Below are 18,654 nucleotides of genomic sequence, written 5' to 3'. Positions count from 1 at the left end.
CATGTGCCTGACAGTGTTGCGGTAATGTGAGGCGTGTGGAGAGAGGAAGCATCTTCCTTTATGCAGCTGATACCACTGCTTGGGTATCAGACGGGCTTTTTGTCCTGCATCAGCAGCACCCAGAGTGGTAGAAGGGGTTAGCCCCATTGCATGGATGCTTCCCCTGCAGAAGGGAGCTCCAGTGGCTTGTCCCAGTAGCTGAGGTGGCCTCCCTTGGACCCGGATAATTAGCCATGGGTGCAGATGGAGCACCCTGGGGTCAGCACCCCCTTACTTGAGCCCTGGGGCATCAGCCTGGCTGTTTACTTTGCCCACCTGTGGGCATAGCTCAGCAGAGACCCAAGTCTGGGCAGAGGGCTTCAACATGGCAAAATGGCGGTGGGTTTGACGTGGGCATTCATCAGGAGACACTTACAGTAAGGCAGGGACGCTGCTGGTGTGCGGGGCTGGCTTCCCCATGCGTTTGTGTGAGGTCTCCCCAAACCCAGCGGGCTCAGTGATGGTTTCCTGCCTGGTGTGTGCAGAGCTGACACAGGATGGGCCCTATCCCAGCCTGGGGCACCCTCGGGGGACGGATGCTGTCTGGAGCAGCAGGTTTTGGCTGCCCTGTGTCTTGCCAGCCCCTGGAAACACGACTGCGCTGGGGCAGGCATCTGGGCTTGGTGTCCCCGTGCCCTGCACAGCCCTTCAGCTGCGAACCGAGCAGGTATTCCCCCTCCACATCCTCTTTTTGGGCTGCTGCGGGTTTGTGCACAGCCGCAGGTCAGCGACAGCAGCTATGGAGGGCATGGCCACGGGGGAGCTGCTGCGTGTCCGCTGCAGCTGCACCACAAAGCAGCCCACCCTCTGCCTGCCGAGCCGCAAACGCTGCTGCTGCGCAAGGGCGCGGAGCTCTGCCCTGGTTCTGCAGCTTTTCAACCGTATTTATTGTGACCTCTGACGATGCAAGGGGAACATCTCTGAGCCTCAGCCTTGGCTCGGTTGGCTTAAAGTCCAAATGTCAGAGCCCAGGGGCCTGGTGGGTGATGGTGGGGGTGGAAGTCTCTTGCTGCTCCATAGAGAACAGATGTGATCAAGGCAACTGCAGAGATGTCAAGGCAAGAACAAGCAGAACTGAGCATTGAGGAGCTAATGTTAATGTATCTGCAGTGCAAAGAGCCAGGTTTCCATTGCTGCTGTGCGAACTGCCTTCTGCAATGCAAAGGCTTGTCCTGCCAGGCCGTGTCCTTGCACAGGGTGGCCCTGCACAGGCCAGGCTCTGCAGGGGCAGGGGAGGAGGCTGTGGAGGTGCCGGAGGTGTGTGCCCCTGCGGGCTGAGTCACCGCGCTCCTGTCACCGCAGCCGGCTGACCCAGGCCGTGCGGAAACCAAGGCTTCTCCTTGCCCTTTGTGGCTGGTTCATCCTTCCCCCGGGAAAGGGGAGCGCCTGTGAAATGCTTTTCCCCTTTCGCAGCCTGGCCTTGGGCTGCTCCTTAATGGGAGCTGTGATGGTCAGGCTGGGGCCCTCACCGGGCAGGAGCAGCCTGAGCCGCGCATCACCACCGCGATGGTGCTGTGAGGGCCAGGCAGCGCTGGGGCAGCCCCGCACCTCCCCTCTAGGGCTCTGTCAGGGAGGAAGAGCTGAGGCCCCGGCCGGGGGCTGCATGCTCCTGGGGGCTGCCCTGCAGGCGTGGGGCTACTGGGGGTCAATGGCAGCACCCAAGCGGGGTACCTGGCCCAGCAGCGCTGGACTGTGCCGCTGAGCACTGTCACCCTGCAAGGTTCTCTTTCTCTTCCTGTTTTCTTTTCCCTCCTCTCTCCCTTTCCTCCTCCTTCCTGCTCTTTTCTCCCTACCTGCAAAAGGGTTTCTGTGCTGCTTGGCTGGACAGGAGTGGGACTGAAGCCCACCACAGCCAAAAGCCATGTCCCTCTCCAGCAGAGCTGCCCCATCTGGAGGCAGCGGCAAGAGGTGGCACGGGAAAAGCCGAGGAACAAACCCGGCGCACGGAAGGCAGCGCCCTGGAATCGCCACGGAAGATGATTTCGATTTCTTTCCACTGCAGCTTTTCCGGTCACTGCCGCCGCTGCTGCGCTGTGGTGCAGGTGAAGTAAATAACCAGATACGCCGGAGACATGGCACTGATTTTCAAGTACCTCCTCACCAATTAGTGCCAGGCATGTAGGGATGGAACCCTGAGCTTAACAAACCTGAGAGCATCACCTGCCGCTTCATCAGGCAGCAAGAAAAGCAAAGCAGAAGAAAAGGTGGGGAAAAAAGGCCTTGGCTTGAGTTTATCTTTGTTTGGGTTTAACCAGAATTGTACTGGGGTGGTTTTAAAATGACCGGTTTCCTGTAACAGATTACTGTCATTTTTAATCACTTTCTAAAGCAATTGCAGTTCACTGCTCAGCCCAAATAAACCACGGTAGGTACCAGTCAGCATCAGGTCATTGCAGGGAAAAGGGCTGTTTCACAATTCAGTCCTCCCCGCGATTCCATTACTAAACTGAACAGGAGCCAGTGTAAGCACTGAGGAGTCCTGCCGAGGAGTCTGCAGCTACAGGCACTGCTGGCTCCGTGCAGCACCTGCACAGCTCATAAACACAGCGAGTGCCTTCTTGAGGCTGCACTCTGGAAATCTCACTTGCTTCTAGGTTGCTGCTAGCTGAGGCTGCGCTTTGCTCCTGCACTAACACTTCTTGTGGGTTGTGCCTCCCCCCCCCTTAAAATCATTTACAAATACAGATGTGCAGGAAGCGTGATTCTCAGCTCTCCTGCGCTTGCGTCACTGTATTTATAAGGTAACGATATTGTTACAGATACAAGAACATGTAATTGGGAAAGTTAACAAAATGGTGCCCTGGCCCACCAAGAAACGTGGTTTTCATTCATCCATGTTTAAAGGCCACGGATAAGGTTTTATACAAGAGAATGTGCAGGGCCCTACAGCCCTGGGATGAGTTCATAGTATGGGTGAAGCACTAATTGAGACAGTAAAACCAGAACAACTGCTTGTTCTGATCAGAAAATCTGGGAGCTATTTAAACAAACGACTTAAAGGTCAGAACACGTGTGAGAAGAGGGATTGCTCATTTCCACTTGAAAAACTGATGGGAAAATATAAGTGTCATTGCCTTTTCCTCATTCTTTGCCTTTATTACTTTCTCATGTCCCTGGTAGCTGAAGAGTTCCTCATGTGTCTCGCTCACTCCAGGTAGATGCATACAGTTAGTAAGTGGCAGTAATGACATATGTTCATGGTTAATAATGTTCATGTTCATAATAATAACTCCCTTATTCTCTCTCCTCCCCCCCCAAAGTGGTGCATGAAGGAGTAACAGGGTAATAATGAGGGATGCAAGAGGCAGTATGACATTTCAGAGTAAGAGGAATGCCAGGCTGTAACACAGGAAGTACCTGAAACCAGGCTGTGCAGCTTGTTCTCAGTGGGATTAACCAGGAAACAAGGTTAAAAAGAAATAAGGTTAAAATTAATGTACAGGTGACTCTGTCAGAGCAAGAAACTAATACAGGAATGAGCCTCACTGATGGCATTAACACAGGAGGGGAAAGAGCATTCAGCTCACTCCGCACCGTTTGTCTCCTTGCCCAAACCCCAGTATCCCTTAGCTGCGTTGTGCTGAGGAACATGGGGTTAATTCCATGTCCCAGCTCAGGTGCCAAATCACAGCCAAACCCTGCTGCTTGTTTCCCTTCAGCAAACAGGCTTGTATTTGAGGTAAGGGTTATCTTTCTGGTTTGAGGCACTGGACGCTCTCCTAAGCATACAGGAAGCATTGCATCTGACAGAGCTTGTACTCATGTGTTCACACGCTACTGGTTTCCAAACAGCCCCACTAAAAACAGGGGGAACCCAAAGTCATGGACCTTTTTTTCTTTCCTGATACTTTCTCAGTAGGGGTGTCTCTGGGAACAGGTCTCCTTAAGCTCGGGTTTACACGGTTGCCACACAGAAGTGCTGTTCTTCCCCTCAGTGGTGTCCCCCAGCTGGGAAGGGGAGGCCAGTCCCCAAGTGCTTCTAAATTGGAACTGCACACTTACTGCCTGCCAGCTCCTGGCCAAATGGTGCTGCAGCCGCCTCCTTCCAAAGCCTTCCCATACTCGGGAAAGGGATGCTGAGGGCTTCCACGTAATTTGACATGATGCGCCTGTCACTGTTCTTTCCAAGAAGTGCCATACTCTTGAGCCAGAGATGCACTTCTATACTGCGCCAAATGGTAGAGGGATAAGAAGCACCAATGCCAAATCTTCTCTTGTTCTTTTCTTCCACTACTAAAAAGTGTTTTGGGAGGATGCAGGTGGATCTATGTGCTCTATATGAGCTTTATATGCTGGACTGCTAAATAGTCACAGCAGGCTACCACTGTTACAGAATTTTACCATGTTACTACTGATAATTTAAGAGTGGCCTATTTAGTCAGCTCATAACAACCTCCTGTCTTCCATTTGGTTGCTGTTGTTCCTTTTGTTCTTTGCTATCCCTACAACAGAATCATAGAATAGTTAGGGTTGGAAAGGACCTTAAGATCATCCAGTTCCAACCCCCTGCCATGTGCAGGGACACCTCACACTAAACCATCCCACCCAAGGCTTCATCCAACCTGGCCTTGAACACTGCCAGGGATGGAGCATTCACAACCTCCCCGGGCAACCCATTCCAGTGCCTCACCCAACACATGGGCCCAATCCAGTTTATGGATCATTCTTTTCCAGAGAATCTCAGAAGAGGCAACCGCAAGGCCAGTACTGCTTACAGGTCATCTCCCATCTCTGGGAAAGGCTGCAAGGAACACCAAGTAGGAGACAGATAAACTGGGGAATGGAAAGAGGCTTAAGATAAGCATTATGAGACAGAGAAGAAGAACTGGTATTTGATTCAGGGGATTAAGTGCCACAAAAACTAAACCCAAAAGCTCTTTGGAAATTCAGCAGTTAGGCAGTAGACTATGTTATTAATAAAGCACAGGTTTAATAAAAAGATTTAAGGCTTACATTTCAAAATGACTTATAAATAATAATCACGATACATACATTCTATTTTTTAAAAAAGTATTCCTGATAATATATATTTTCTCAGTTATAAAATCCCATATAAATAGCAAATTATTCTCAGTATGCAGATTATACAAATACATAAAACCTGGGGTGCATGTCTAAAAGGAATCCTGAGTACACAACGCATGGCAGGAAATAGAACACTGATAGAGTGGGACACAAAACACGCTGTTGTCCTAGTACATCATTTCTTCAGAACTGTAGAAATGGAACTGAGAACTTTTGGGTTGCTCAACCTTGTTCAGCTCCATAGACTCAGGAATGGCTCTGGATACTCCACTCCTTCAGAGCTGAGGAAGACCCTATTCATTCTTTTGGCATCCCGAAACAAAAATGACATCTGTCCTCTGATGGCCAGAAATAAGGCACTTACTTACTTAGAGCAGGTCAGTGCAGGCTGTAAGAAGCATCTTGGACTTATAGCTAAGAGCAGCAAAAGGTGTCTCTTGAATGAAGATGTGTGGCAACAAATTCTGGTCATTATATGCAAGAGGTAGCCAACTGTTACACTCCTCAAGGTTCCCCTGCTTATCCCCCAAAGAACTATACACATTAATACAAGAATAACTGGAAACTTCGCACATTAGAAATATCAAAGTTCCCTCTGTTTTTTAGATTGAGATAAGCTAAGCAGCAGCCTGACCACAGCAGCCTGGCCACAGCAGCCTGCTGCTTTCTTTGTGGTGCAAACTGTAGCAGTGTTTGGATCAGAGCTTTCACCCTGGATTTTCAAAGTGAGCTGTACAACAGATCTATGTGAATGGTAATGTTCATCACACTGTGACTACACTTCTAAGAACAAGGCAGACTGCAGTACTGCAAGAGGACACCAACTTGCAGAAGCCTGTCGGTGTATTTAAATTCTGAATTCTGAGCTATTTTATTATTGTAGCACAATGATTTTTTTCTGATTGTAACAAAAATAAGTAAGTCATTTATTCATGGAAGAGCTAAAGAGTATTCTGCCTGTTGTTTTCAGGGAGTCATGTGTAGTCATATGTTCTTTCAAGCACTCCTATTACATAAAATAAAATGTTTCCTTCCATATAATCAGGGTCATGAGCTCTGACATTACTAAAGCATGAATCATCAGAGCACACTCATACATGCACACTGCAATAAACAGGCTTAAATTTTGCTTCTTACTACAGTGTCAACTCAGTAGAGATAATGAAGTAAGAGCCATTTATAGTCTCCTGGCTTATTCCCAACTTACCTGGGATCAAAAACCGGAAGAACAATGCTATACTGAAGTGGAGCCATAGTTGCTGAGAGCAGAACTTCACAAGTAAACCACAGATGCATGGTAACAGTTTAGACTCAGAAATTCTTCATGTATTTCTGTCCTTTCAAATGTTACAAATAACTTACTTATCCTTCTTTTGCCTTGGTATCCTGTGAATACCAACTGCCTCTCTCATGGCACTTTTCTTCCCGGTTTTCAGTTGAACCCCCAGCAAGTACAAGCTGTAAATATTGCACGGTACATTAGGATGGAAGACTAGAAAAGGCACTGGCACCTGCAGGGTGATTCTTCAGTCCAAAGAAAAGCTCTTCATTTTTTCTGCTAATTCCTGTCTCATTTCTATATGCTTTTTCAGGTTGTGCACTTCATGGGGCAGGTTAATGTCCCACACTGACACGCAGGACTGTAATTCTGGAAAACAAATACAATGGAAAACTGTCACAGAAACAACTTATTGCATAATTAGAATTGGTTTTGCTTGTGTGTTTATGTTTTAATTGCTTGTAAACTGCCTCAATGAAGCTTCATGCTTAGCACCTGGAAGACAATTTATATGACACTTAATGTGTGAGGTAATGCAGTTATGGGCTACAAGCTGTTTGTACTTGCACAATGATTTGGATTCTAGTTCCTCAACTTAAGAGTATATCATTTAAAAGCACTTGAAAAACTATTTTTTGTGCCTGCAGGCAATAAGGTACTGATCTACAGCTAATCATAGAATAGAATAGCTAGGGTTGGAAAGGACCTTAAGATCATTCAGTTCCACACCCCCTGCCATGGGCAGGGACACCTCACACTAAACCATCCCACACAAGGCTCTGTCCAGTCTGGCCTTGAACACTGCCAGGGATGGAGCACTCACAACTTCCCTGGGCAACCCATTCCAGTGCCTCACCACCCTCACAGTAAACAACTTCTTCCTTATATCCCATCTAAACTTCCCCTGTTTAAGTTTTAACCTGTTACCCCTTGTCCTATCACTACAGTCCCTAATGAAGAGTCCCTCCCCAGCATCCCTATAGGCCCCCTTCAGGTACTGGAAGGCTGCTCTGAGGTCTCCAGGCAGCCTTCTCTTCTCCAGGCTGAACAGCCCCAACTTCCTCAGCCTGTCTTCATACGGGAGGTGCTCCAGTCCCCTGAGCATCCTCATGGCCCTCCTCTGGACTTGTTCCAACAGTTCCATGTCCTTTTTATGTTGAGGACACCAGAACTGCACAAGATACTCCAGGTGAGGTCTCACGAGAGCAGAGGAGAGGGGCAGGACCACCTACTGCTAGTACTGAAGTGCCTGCATAAAATTTCTTCTCTGTTTTCCTGAGCAGATACACCCTAAATGCTTACAAGACTCAAAACACATTCATTGTAAACTAAAAATGAAAACTGATTTCATAAGGTAGTGAGTATCTTGGGAGAAGGTCGCTTCTTCAATTTCCCTTCATGCAAATGGCTCTTTATTCACGGAGAATTCACATTGCTTTTAGTGGAATAATTTAGTGGATAATTGAGAATACTTGCATGAGTTAGTGCTCACAAACCAAGCCCCCAAGGCTTCTGTGAGTCTCTATTTCTTCTCTGTATAATTAATGGCACTCTCAAATACAATCAAAAGACTAAAAAGTCAATAGGCATTCTTATGGTAATAATCAGGAATATCAGAATATAAAAAACACTGCTGTAAGTTTGATTCATATTTTACTCCAAACTGTCAGCTCATCTACACTTGCCACCCTTAACTTTATACTGTCATTGCCATATTTTTAGGAGCCACAGGGATAAGATCAAGGTGAAGAACGGCATTGATCAGAACAACAACTGTAACTATTCTTAGGAAACCCCAAAAGACAGAGATTTTCTATCTATCTTCCATTTCCAGCAGTTTGCTACCCTAACTGTCAGGAAGCTTTTGCTGATATCAGACTTAAATCTCCCTTGTTGCAATAGAAACTGGTTAGACCTTATCCTACCCACAGGGGATTTGTAGAAGTCTTTATTCCCTTCCTTTTTATTTACATATTTGAAGCCTACTATTATGTCCTCTCTAAGATTTATTTATATTAAACAGCTTAACCTCCTGCAACATTTTCTTGCAGGTTGCATTTCTCTTCCCTGGACTATTGCTAATAATCTGGATCATCCAGCAATGATCCAAATGGATATGCTCCTCAAGCAGAGGCCACAGCAGCATTCACCAGGGTGTAACGATTGGCTCATGTCTTACAGACACCACATTTTTTGGGTGTCTGCCTCTTCTGCTGCAGCATGGTTGACTCATGTTCAGCCTGTGATCAATTATAACCCTTTTTTCTGCAGCACTGCTGTTTAAGCTGATCATTTCCTCATGTTGGTACAATGGATCATTCCTAATTAAGTAAAAGGTCTTGCATTTGTCCTCACTGAATAGTATCCTATTTCCTTCCAGACCACTTGTTCTATTTGTCAAGATTATTTTGAACTCTAATCCTGCCCTCCAGTGTGATTGCGGCTTTGTCTTAGCTGAGAATTGTCTGCAAACCTGAAAAGCACATTCACTGTGTCTTCATCCGCATCAGTCATGAAAACACTGAGGATTCCTGACCTAGCAGAGGCCCCTCTAGAAATCCACTTGATGCATTCTCTGATTAGACAATGACATTTACTTTCCAGGTACAGTTTTCCAGCAAATTATATTATATACTTCAACTAGAGGGTGGCTTCCTCTGCTCCATTTTTGAAAGCTACTGTTAGTTTGTACGGAGCCCAGAAATGCAAAAGACAACAAAACCTAGTAACAGTGTTTCAATAAAATTACATCAAATGATGATCATCAACTCTTCACTCCCAGTGGGCAGTCAAGCATAATAGCATCTACTCCTCTAATACTACAAATGAATAAAACACAGCTCAGGTACCTTTGTGGTATTTGTTGTCTTCGGTATCATGTTTATAGCAATATCCCAAAACAAGGACTGCATTCTTGAGACTCCCTTTTTCAAAGAAATAAAACATCAAATTTTCATTTAAATGGGAACTTTGTAATTTAAGGACAGAAAGAGTAGACAACATCATGCCACTAAGAGGATGGAAAGCAGAGTTCAGTCAACTGGACCCTTTATTCAAAATCATTAACCATGAAAGCCCCAGACATGAAAACAATATAGTTCATGTCTCCATTTAATGTAGGGGTTTATCAGGGTTCAAAGGCATAAGCACTGGATCAGCCGAGCAGCCTGTTGAACAAGCCTGAGAACAAAGCACCCTATTATATACCACAAGCAGAGGTAGTAGAGAAACAGGAAACAGATGTCACAGCAAAGGGAGAGGCTGCAAACGAAGTCCCAGTGCACAGCAGAGACAGAAAGTGCCAGTAATCAGTTTGGTTATGAAAAAAAGAACAACGGAATATGATACAAAGTAATTAAAAGTGTTCTGACCTAACTAGGCATGTAGGTGGGAAGGGAGAGTTAGCATGGCAGCAGAAATAAGGGACGGATTGTAGGAAGGTGTCTACTGAATAATGCAAAAAAGACTAGGAAGACAGGAGTGGCTGGATCACAGAGGGCTAAGTGGAATGTGCCAGTGTTTCAGTATCAACTTCCCACTTATTCCCAACAAGACTTGTTTATAAATGTCTTGCAAGATAGATGGAAGCTGTTACAAGTTCTCCTGCCACAGCAGCTCCCTGTCCTATTGGCAGCATGAGGAGAGCAGTCAGCCTTTGGCTTTACGCTAGTAGAGGAATGTAAGACCCAGCCTACATACCTGGGTCATGTATCAGGCCAGGGAAAGAACAGGCTCCTGTCCGTGCCCCACACCTCTTTGTACATGAAGTCTGACATACTTCCCCAGAGGAAAGATGAGGAGGGTTTCTGGGGTATAAACAGACTGGAGTATGGCTTATTGGGAAAGCCACAGCCTTGGAAGTTTTGTGTGACTACACTGCAGTGTGACCCTCATAATGTGTTCCTTCTGGATCAGCAGATGTTTTAAATGGGTCCCCCAGGACCTCTGCAAGGTAGAGAGAGATTTTCCCTGCCCTGTGGAGATCTGCGGTATATTCTCCTTCAATATAGATTTAATTCTGCTTATGGTAGATGTGGGCTGTTGGGAACCACATATGTCTTCCATGCTCAGATTTTTCATAACTTACTGAAATTTTTCCTGCAACCAATCCTTATCCATACTCCTTATAAAAGTGATTGGAACTGAAGTATAATGTATCCTATTCAGATTAGGGTCCTTTCTTACTATATATATCATTCTTTATGGTAAGGCTGATGTCTATTATAAGCTAATGTGTAGGTGAGAGAATAAGAAAAAGACATTAGATTTTCAACACTCGTATATGAACTAAGATAAAATTGATGTCTCAAAGTCTGGCAATCTCTTTTCCCTGAAATATTTACATCTGATTGACATTCTGTATTTTAACCTTAAATGAAACTATTTAATAGAAAAGTATTTCCCTCTATTTTCTCTCATTTTCCACAAATAAAGTGTTATTATCAAGAATTGCTCAGCAGCCTCAGTGCCATTTTCACTGATTCTGTGAAAAATCACTGCAGGAACGAAGTCCTTGAATTCAGGGAAAAAACCCAACCCTTGCAAAATAATTGCTGGGAAAAGATGATCAAAAGAAAAAACCCCCATCAAACTGCATGTATCAGTCTTACCTGACGTTGTTGAGATTTGTGCAACTGCAGCTGAACTCCTTCTCCTGAAGTATTAACTTCGCTACACATAAGATCTTGATTAAAAATGTTGAGGTGACTAGAAACAAAGGCTGTGAGACTCAAGGCTTTTTAAATCACACGGTATTATTCTATAGGACTCACTTTCCCTACCAGTGACAGTAACAAGTGAGGCAGAAACTTTCGTTGTAACTATTCTTTACAAAATGCTAAAAATAAAATGTCTCTTTATAGCACTGATACTGGAGCTATCAGGACTAGAAGGACTGAAAATGCTGTGCTAGTGTATATCTGGACTCTGAAGCTCGCTCTCTTAACAGCTGAGGACTCAACAGACTCTACAAACTTGCTGTCACAGGCAAAGGCAAGTCACAGGAAGATAAGTTTTTTTGTCTTGTACCAGTGTCAGCACTATGAGCTAACTGTAGTCTATGGATATTTTTGGTGCCAGAAATTAAGTTCATTAAGTTCATTATGGAATGAGAAAACAGCCTGCAACTGTGAAGTTTGCTAGCAGGATCACAACATGTTTCTGAGACCACAATAGCAGCTTTGGAGTCTTTTTTGACACTAAATCATACAGGCAAGTGAAGTCCAGAGCTTTTTTCAAAACACAGTGGAAGGCAACGGGAATCCACATGTGCCATAGAATACTTTCTTAAGTAATATGTTTTGAGTGTACCCACCACTGCAGTACAATAAACTCTTGACTTGGTATGACCTTTATTACTTTTGGGAGAGATGCAGGAAAGTGTACAAGTGAAGCAAGTTACAACAGCCAAAAATGCCCCATACTGAACCATGCTCCTCTGGCTGTTTGTAATCACCACTGAAAACCCACAACTCCCCTCTGCCTACAGTAGCTCAAAACAACTGGTGACAGGGACAGCAAATACATACAAGTCTGCACCCTGAGCCCAAGTGTGTAGCACTTTCCCAGCTTTGCTGTGATCTGCTGTGACCCAAACCTAAAAGAACCATTCCAGAATAAGGATGGGAGAAGAAAACTGGGTAAGAAGCAGTTAAGGGAAAATTATTAAAGCCTAACAAGCTCCATAGAGAGAAAAGCCAGAAGCATAAAACTTAAGATGGAGGAAGAACACAGGCAGACACAGATGGAGACAGAGACTATCAGACAGAACATAGTGACAGCTGTGCTGAAGCATGGCACAAGAACACAGTGAAGGTGAGATGTGTTCATGTGCTGACCAGTGACAAGCCAGGGAAGAGCTGATACCTGGGCACAGGCATGACAGCCCGCTGGTACTTACCGAACACTGTAGTGTCTGACAGTGACTGAAGATGACAGCGGTAGAATAGAACGAATGAAGACAACATGCAAAATGCTAATCTGTTCCAGAATACCATGTCAAAAAGGACACAGCAATCCTGAACTTGGCACTATTTTTTAAAGTACACATAATTTGATGGTTTTACTCACCTAGCTGAGCTGTTATCATGACTCTAACAGAATCACAAAAGTTGTCTATAACTCGCACAGGACGACGTGTTGATATATCAAGCAGCAAGATATGTCCTCCTCCTGTCCCTATCCACAGTGCAGTATTTTTCTGCAGGCAAATTGTCTTCACTCTCCCAGAGTAAGCCAATTTATGTTTTGATTCTGTGGTTAGTTTTTCCATTTTGTCTCTATGAGTATGGAAAGAATTTGTATTAAAATCTGGTGGCACACTATTCCACAACTGCTAAAATGACTCAGTACCAGCCTGTTAAACAATCATTCATCAATGCTAATCAGTTGATTGACTTGAAACTAACTGGGATGAAAACTAGTGGACTTATAAGAGCTAGCTGATCTGCTTCAAAAGGCCTTTAAATAGCAGGCAGGTATGCTCTGCTCTCTCCCAGTCTGCAGGAGGGTCACTGCAAAGTGGGAGGAGCACACCTAGAGCTGGTCCTGATCTCATCATAAGAATCAAATGCACGTGGCACATTAAGGGAGAGGAACAATTTAAATGCAAATGAAAATCACCAACACTGTTAATTAAACTCTGATGTCCTACTGAATCTGTGCACCGGAGAAAGAAGACATATTCAAGGGATGCAGGCAGTAACTGGATGCAAAAGCATTAGTACCTGAAGGACAGCAAAAGACTTTCTTCTTTCTTGAGCAGAGTTACATGAATCTTCTTGATATCATAGAAAAATTGTGAAATATAATAAGGGTCTTAAGAAATTAAGGTTCTGCATCAAATATTTTGAAGTTCTCAGCCAAAAGAGAGGAAAACAATTCCACATTTACCAAAACAAGGGGGAAAATTCCTTACCTCCAGCAGGTTAAGGTAATATGCTAGAGAAGGCAATGTGATACTCAGCTTTCTTTGCATCTGTCTGTACTGGGATGGTGTTATTTTTTTCTTAGTAGCTGGTACATCAATCTGAGATGAAATACTTACTTAAGAAAATGTGCACAGTCAATTAGTTCAGAAAGTTTTTCTGTCTTCTTATCCCAGATTTCCACAAAATGGCTGTTTTTCTTCGCCAGGTAGATGGATTTGTCTATTGCTATCGAAATAATGTTTGCATCGCTGTAAGCATTATGACAGAACCTAGAAGAAAGAACTCCTAGTTAGATACAGAGAAAATATCTAATTGACTACTATGAGTGGGGTTAGCTTCCCTCTAACTGTTACAGAATACTCAGCATTGGAACCAAACAGGACTTGGATACAACTGAAAGTGTTTGCTATAGTCTTCCTATAGTTTGACACAGACTCTCACAGTAATGGAGGTTTTGCCCATGTGAGAATCGTATCAAACTCTCCAAACACTTGAGTCTCTAATTTCTAAATAATGAGAAGTCAGCAATCATGTATGATTTAACTACATAGGGCAAACATATGCACGCATATCATGCTGACAAACATGTAAAGACAAATGCTATTCTCAGTATGTGTGTATGATTCTAAATAATGTAGACTGGACCTGGACAAATGCAATTGCAGGAGAAAAACTGATCAGTGGCATTTATACATTTTCTGAATAGATAATGACTTCATAAATCCTTTATATAGTAAAAATGCATATCGCTTGTTTAAAAGCAGCAATGAACACTTTAAACACTACTCACTGATCTTATTTTAATGCACATTGTATTCCATCTGTATTATGGAAGGGAAAGAACAGAAACAAGAGAACTCAAAGAACAAGCTACAGAACAAGACATTACATCAAAAATACTGCCAGAAATCTTCAATAAAACAACAAGAGCCAAGTAACATCACTTATAATTAAACTTACAGTTGACTTGTCTTTGTTTCAATGAGCTTTTGAACAGAGAAATCACTAGATAAGGCAATGATCTTTGTTCCACAGCCTCCCCAGATTATGTTTTTTTCCGATAAGCACGAGGATTCGTTCAAGCACATCAGTGGTGTGCTAACATTTCCTATAGTTAGTATCTTCAGAGGTGTAGCACCCTTACACTGCAAGGAAAAATACACTCTCCATTAGAAACAAGGAGTATATGGGCACTCAAGAACTGTTCAAACAAGGCCACACAGCCTGCTGAAGTAAATTTAAACAGCCAGATTTTCTGAATCATTATGGTATCTTTCCAGAGTGTTGGAGATTGAAAAGCACCATCATGTCATTATAGATGTCCCATAGAAAACAGACTGTGTGCGTGGAAACAGGACAACTTGGATTGATACTTTCTGCAACCCCTGACACAGTCCAAGAACTGGATGGCAAGTCACATCTGTACCCTGCAGACATCCTACACTGAACCATATTCTAGTTCTGCAGTGCATTGCAACTCCATAACTGCTCTAAAGTGCATATGGTCAGGAGCTAACCCACAGGAATCAGCTGATACAAATAGCTCCCAGCATTTATCTGTTCTGTGCACAGAGCTCTGACCTACAAAATATCTAAACAACATTGCCTTTTTGAAGATATCCTACAAAAATTTAGTGTAAAGAAAAAGGGTCTGTAACAGCAATAAATAAAGGAGATTAAAACCATTAGGATATTCTTAGTAACAACCATTAATGACGCTCTCAACTCAGTTTACCAGGCCTTTCAAAGTCTTATAATGAGAAACAATTTCGCCTCTGAACTCTACTGTTAAAACAGATACTGTAAAATGTGCAGTTTGTCTAAGAATGAAGTAGAAAATTAGTTTTAGTTTTAGAGAAGCAATTAAAAATAAGCTAAATGAAATAAAGCTACTATTGTTGACTGCTTTACATTTCACTTATAGTATTTTGTAGAACAGACAGCTAAGAACAAGTCTACCTTTACTGCTCTGTCTTCAAAAACTGCCAGTCTGCCATCAGCTGTGCCTACCAAGAAGAAATTCTTCTGTTTGCTGAAATAAAACAAAGAACGAATTATAGAAATGCCTTTATCATGTAAGAAAATAATAAATGAGCGGCCTCCAGTATTTCAGGAGTTTCACTAAACAACTAAACACAAAAAGCAAATACAACTACTTCTGGTCAGAAATATAGTCTCCAGATACACTAGGTGCAAAATTAAGTGGAAATACAGGAAAAATAAGCAATTGTCTGAGCAAAACTGCGCAAGTGCACCGGCGTCATTTTCTGAGCATCTCTGTTTAGTCATATTTTCAAAATGTGACCCAAAATATTTAAAATTCATTTATACCTTTGCTTTGACAGAGAATTACAGTATAAACAAGTGATGGAATCTGACATTTTCTGCAGACGATGCCTTCTTGTTTCATCTTCTGTGTTAACTGCCCACAGAGAGCCAGACTGGGTTCCTGCTACAATCCAGTTTTCTTTCTCAGTAGGAAGGGTCACTAGGGCCAAACTTAAAATTTTACTATCTGCCATATCCTGAGTCAGAAAAGAAAAACAACCTGGTTATGATTTCAGTAAGGGTAAATGATAATAAATTGCTCATAATGAAAATAAACTTCTTGGACCGTGAACGGTTAGGCCTTGGACCCTTGAACCCAAGGCCTATCCTCCCCATTCAGAAATCTAATTCTCTACTAGCAGAATACATCAGCTGTGCCATCTATCTCCAAAGTGCTGGGAAGGACCCCTCAAACACTACACAGGAAAATCTAAGCTGAATGCTGAAAAAAAATGTTCTATCTATTCTAGTGAAGGTCTCAAAGCCATTAGAGAATTAAGCAAATGGAAATGCACTGCAATATATGCTCAGTTTAATTGCTAACAATAAAAGTACTGGTCTCATATTTATTTTTCTCATATTAGTTTTAGCAAAATACGCCGTGTAATTTATACCAAAGCTACCAATTAAAATGTATCATGGTCAACAGATGGAAGTACAACTTCAATAACTTTGATGATGAGTCATATTCAGTTCTGGCACACACGTTCATCACAGCACATCGAGCTTGGTTAAAACCTTTTCCCTTTTCTGAAGGCACAGGACTGAGATGTACGAAAATCAAAAGAGCTGAAGGATATCACCCAAAGTGGCACTAGGAGATGGCATCCATGGGAACACAGGAATCTTTAAGAGAGACAGGAATCTTTAAGAGACTATCTGGATTGTTATGGGAGGTAGAGATATGAAGGGCTGTGTAACTACTACTCCTTGTTCTAGCCTTCATGCTAGAAATAGCTTTCATCTGAGTGAAAGAAAGGAAGCCAGGAAGACAGCATTATGAGAAAGTTCCATCTGGATGACAGGAAAAGAAGAAAAAGTGGCTGCGTTTTTGCTTCATTTCATGGGTACAGTGATGACTCACTTACGAGCAGTCTTTCTTCTCACAAAGCTTAGAAGTAATATCCTGCTGTTAAAATGCAGTTAGTTCTTCTGAAATACATCTGAGTGCCAAAAATTCAGAGTAAATGGCAACTTTCCTACGTACCTCACAAGTATGTCCATCTGTATTTAGGTTAACAAATGAAAGTTGTGCTTTTTCTGTGTTCCCATTGCCTATCCAGACTCCTGCCTTCTTGCAGCTTTGATTGGCAGCAACCATGCACTCTGCTGTAGCCGTGCTAGGTATTAAAACATACCTCATCAAACATATAAGCTCTGCAGAATTCAGGATCTCATAAACCTACAAAGAAAGCCACAGAATGCACATGGTAATAACAATGACTTGTACAGTGATAAATAACAAGCAATGGAGAACAATGTTTTATGAAACATGAACACAGTCTCAGCAGTCTGTATCACTACTGTTAATGAGCAGTCTTTGTGCACTGAGAAACTTGACATTGACTCTCATTTTTCTGTTAGAATTTCAGGAAGTCAGTGGGGTTAAGGCACATGTGAAAATTTCACTCATTTCAAAGAGCAATGTGATGTGTGATAACAGACACACCAAAGTAGGTTTCACATCCACGCTTGCTGTTCCTCCTTTCATATGCATGAGCCCCACAGGCTAACTGCACTGATACTGTAACAAAGTCTTTTTTTTGCACAGCCCTAGCAAAGACCATAAAGTAATCCAAATCCTGTTTCCCTGCAATCACTATACAGCAACATAGGGAAAAAAACACTAGGCTAGAATAAATTGTTGCTAGATTTGAATAGAACTTTTTATGCTGGATGGCAAGAGCAGGCAGTATTTCATGGCTGCTTCAGTTCCAGGAAAGAAGAACAGAAAATACCCTGTGTCTCTTACTAACTTAAATGTTCAATTCCTTTTTAGAAAGCATAACACCTTTGTGGTATCATGTACTATATGTACATACATGTATATACAAATACAAATACATATACAAAGTAATACCTGGGAAGATGTTGGTCGTTCCTGAGGGTTTTCCTTCAAACACTTTTTAATTAAATTCTCAACTTTAGGCCAGGGAGCACAGCCGTATTCTTTTACAGGATCTAAAATGTGAAATTAGATAACTGCTTAACCGGCCTTTACCACAGTTCAGAAATGAGAGTTCTGAATAAATTTCTTCTTATTTTGAGATATCATCTAAGTTCTCACAGAGCTGCTCCTAGAAATATCATACTCTAAAAATGTAAAGCTAAAATGTCAGTATCAACAGCCTGGAATTTCTCATCCACCATTAAATGTTAGAGCATGAAATGCTAGGGCTAGAGTCCTTTTCATTAAGAGCAGTTAAAGCAAATGGATTTTGCTTTAACTTTTTCTTTGCTCTTCCTATACCTGGGACTGAGTCACAGATGTGTGTGAGTTGTGTTTTGAATAAGGCTGACCATTCAAAGGCTTGTCATTTCAGTCTGTAGTCTTTTCAGTTCCTGTGGAATTGAATATGGATATGGAATACAGATGAGCTTCCAATAAAATATATAGCAATTTAGATAAACAACTCCATATAGTATTTATGCGATATGGGAGTTTAAAAACCACTCAGGCTTTGAATATGCACCTTATGACTATAGTGATGACCTCTCTAAGAACAAAACAAGAAATCTGAAAAGAGCCTTTTACAAGCACATGTAGTGATAGCACAAAGGGGATGGATTTAAACTCACAGAGGGGAGATTTAGATTAGATATTAGGTTATCATATTGGTTCATGATAACTGACAGCAGATATTCCAGTCCTACATTAGGCAGAGGTAACATTAATGATAAAATACCTGCAAACAAACATATTCAGTTCAGCACATGACAGACACTGTTTACTTGTGAGCTCAGCCAGGACCCTTTTTGGTGGAAATACATAGATGACGAGCATGTGCACAGATGGAATTCTATCTCCAGAAACTAATATTTCATAGGGCTTAT

At 42.7% G+C, this 18,654-nt stretch overlaps 1 protein-coding gene across 1 annotated transcript in view; it reads right to left on the bottom strand.

Moving 5' to 3' along the window:
- Window positions 1-4,945: 4,945 nt before the first annotated feature.
- LRRK2 (leucine rich repeat kinase 2) overlaps window positions 4,946-18,654 on the bottom strand; it is a 69,418-nt gene continuing 55,709 nt past the window's right edge. The window contains exons 43-51 of the mRNA XM_065665787.1: window positions 17,681-17,781; window positions 16,808-17,002; window positions 15,604-15,797; window positions 15,232-15,304; window positions 14,233-14,417; window positions 13,389-13,541; window positions 12,413-12,621; window positions 9,193-9,267; window positions 4,946-6,712 (exon numbers count right to left, since the gene is read on the bottom strand). Coding sequence (XP_065521859.1) covers window positions 6,591-6,712; window positions 9,193-9,267; window positions 12,413-12,621; window positions 13,389-13,541; window positions 14,233-14,417; window positions 15,232-15,304; window positions 15,604-15,797; window positions 16,808-17,002; window positions 17,681-17,781 — 1,307 coding nt within the window. The 3' untranslated portion in view covers window positions 4,946-6,590. The remainder of the gene's footprint in view (window positions 6,713-9,192; window positions 9,268-12,412; window positions 12,622-13,388; window positions 13,542-14,232; window positions 14,418-15,231; window positions 15,305-15,603; window positions 15,798-16,807; window positions 17,003-17,680; window positions 17,782-18,654) is intronic.

Source organism: Lathamus discolor, chromosome 1 (assembly GCF_037157495.1).
Source record: "Lathamus discolor isolate bLatDis1 chromosome 1, bLatDis1.hap1, whole genome shotgun sequence".
NCBI lineage: Eukaryota > Metazoa > Chordata > Aves > Psittaciformes > Psittacidae > Lathamus > Lathamus discolor.
Note: the sequence above shows the minus strand (reverse complement) of the source record. Positions and strands in the feature narration are given on the sequence as shown.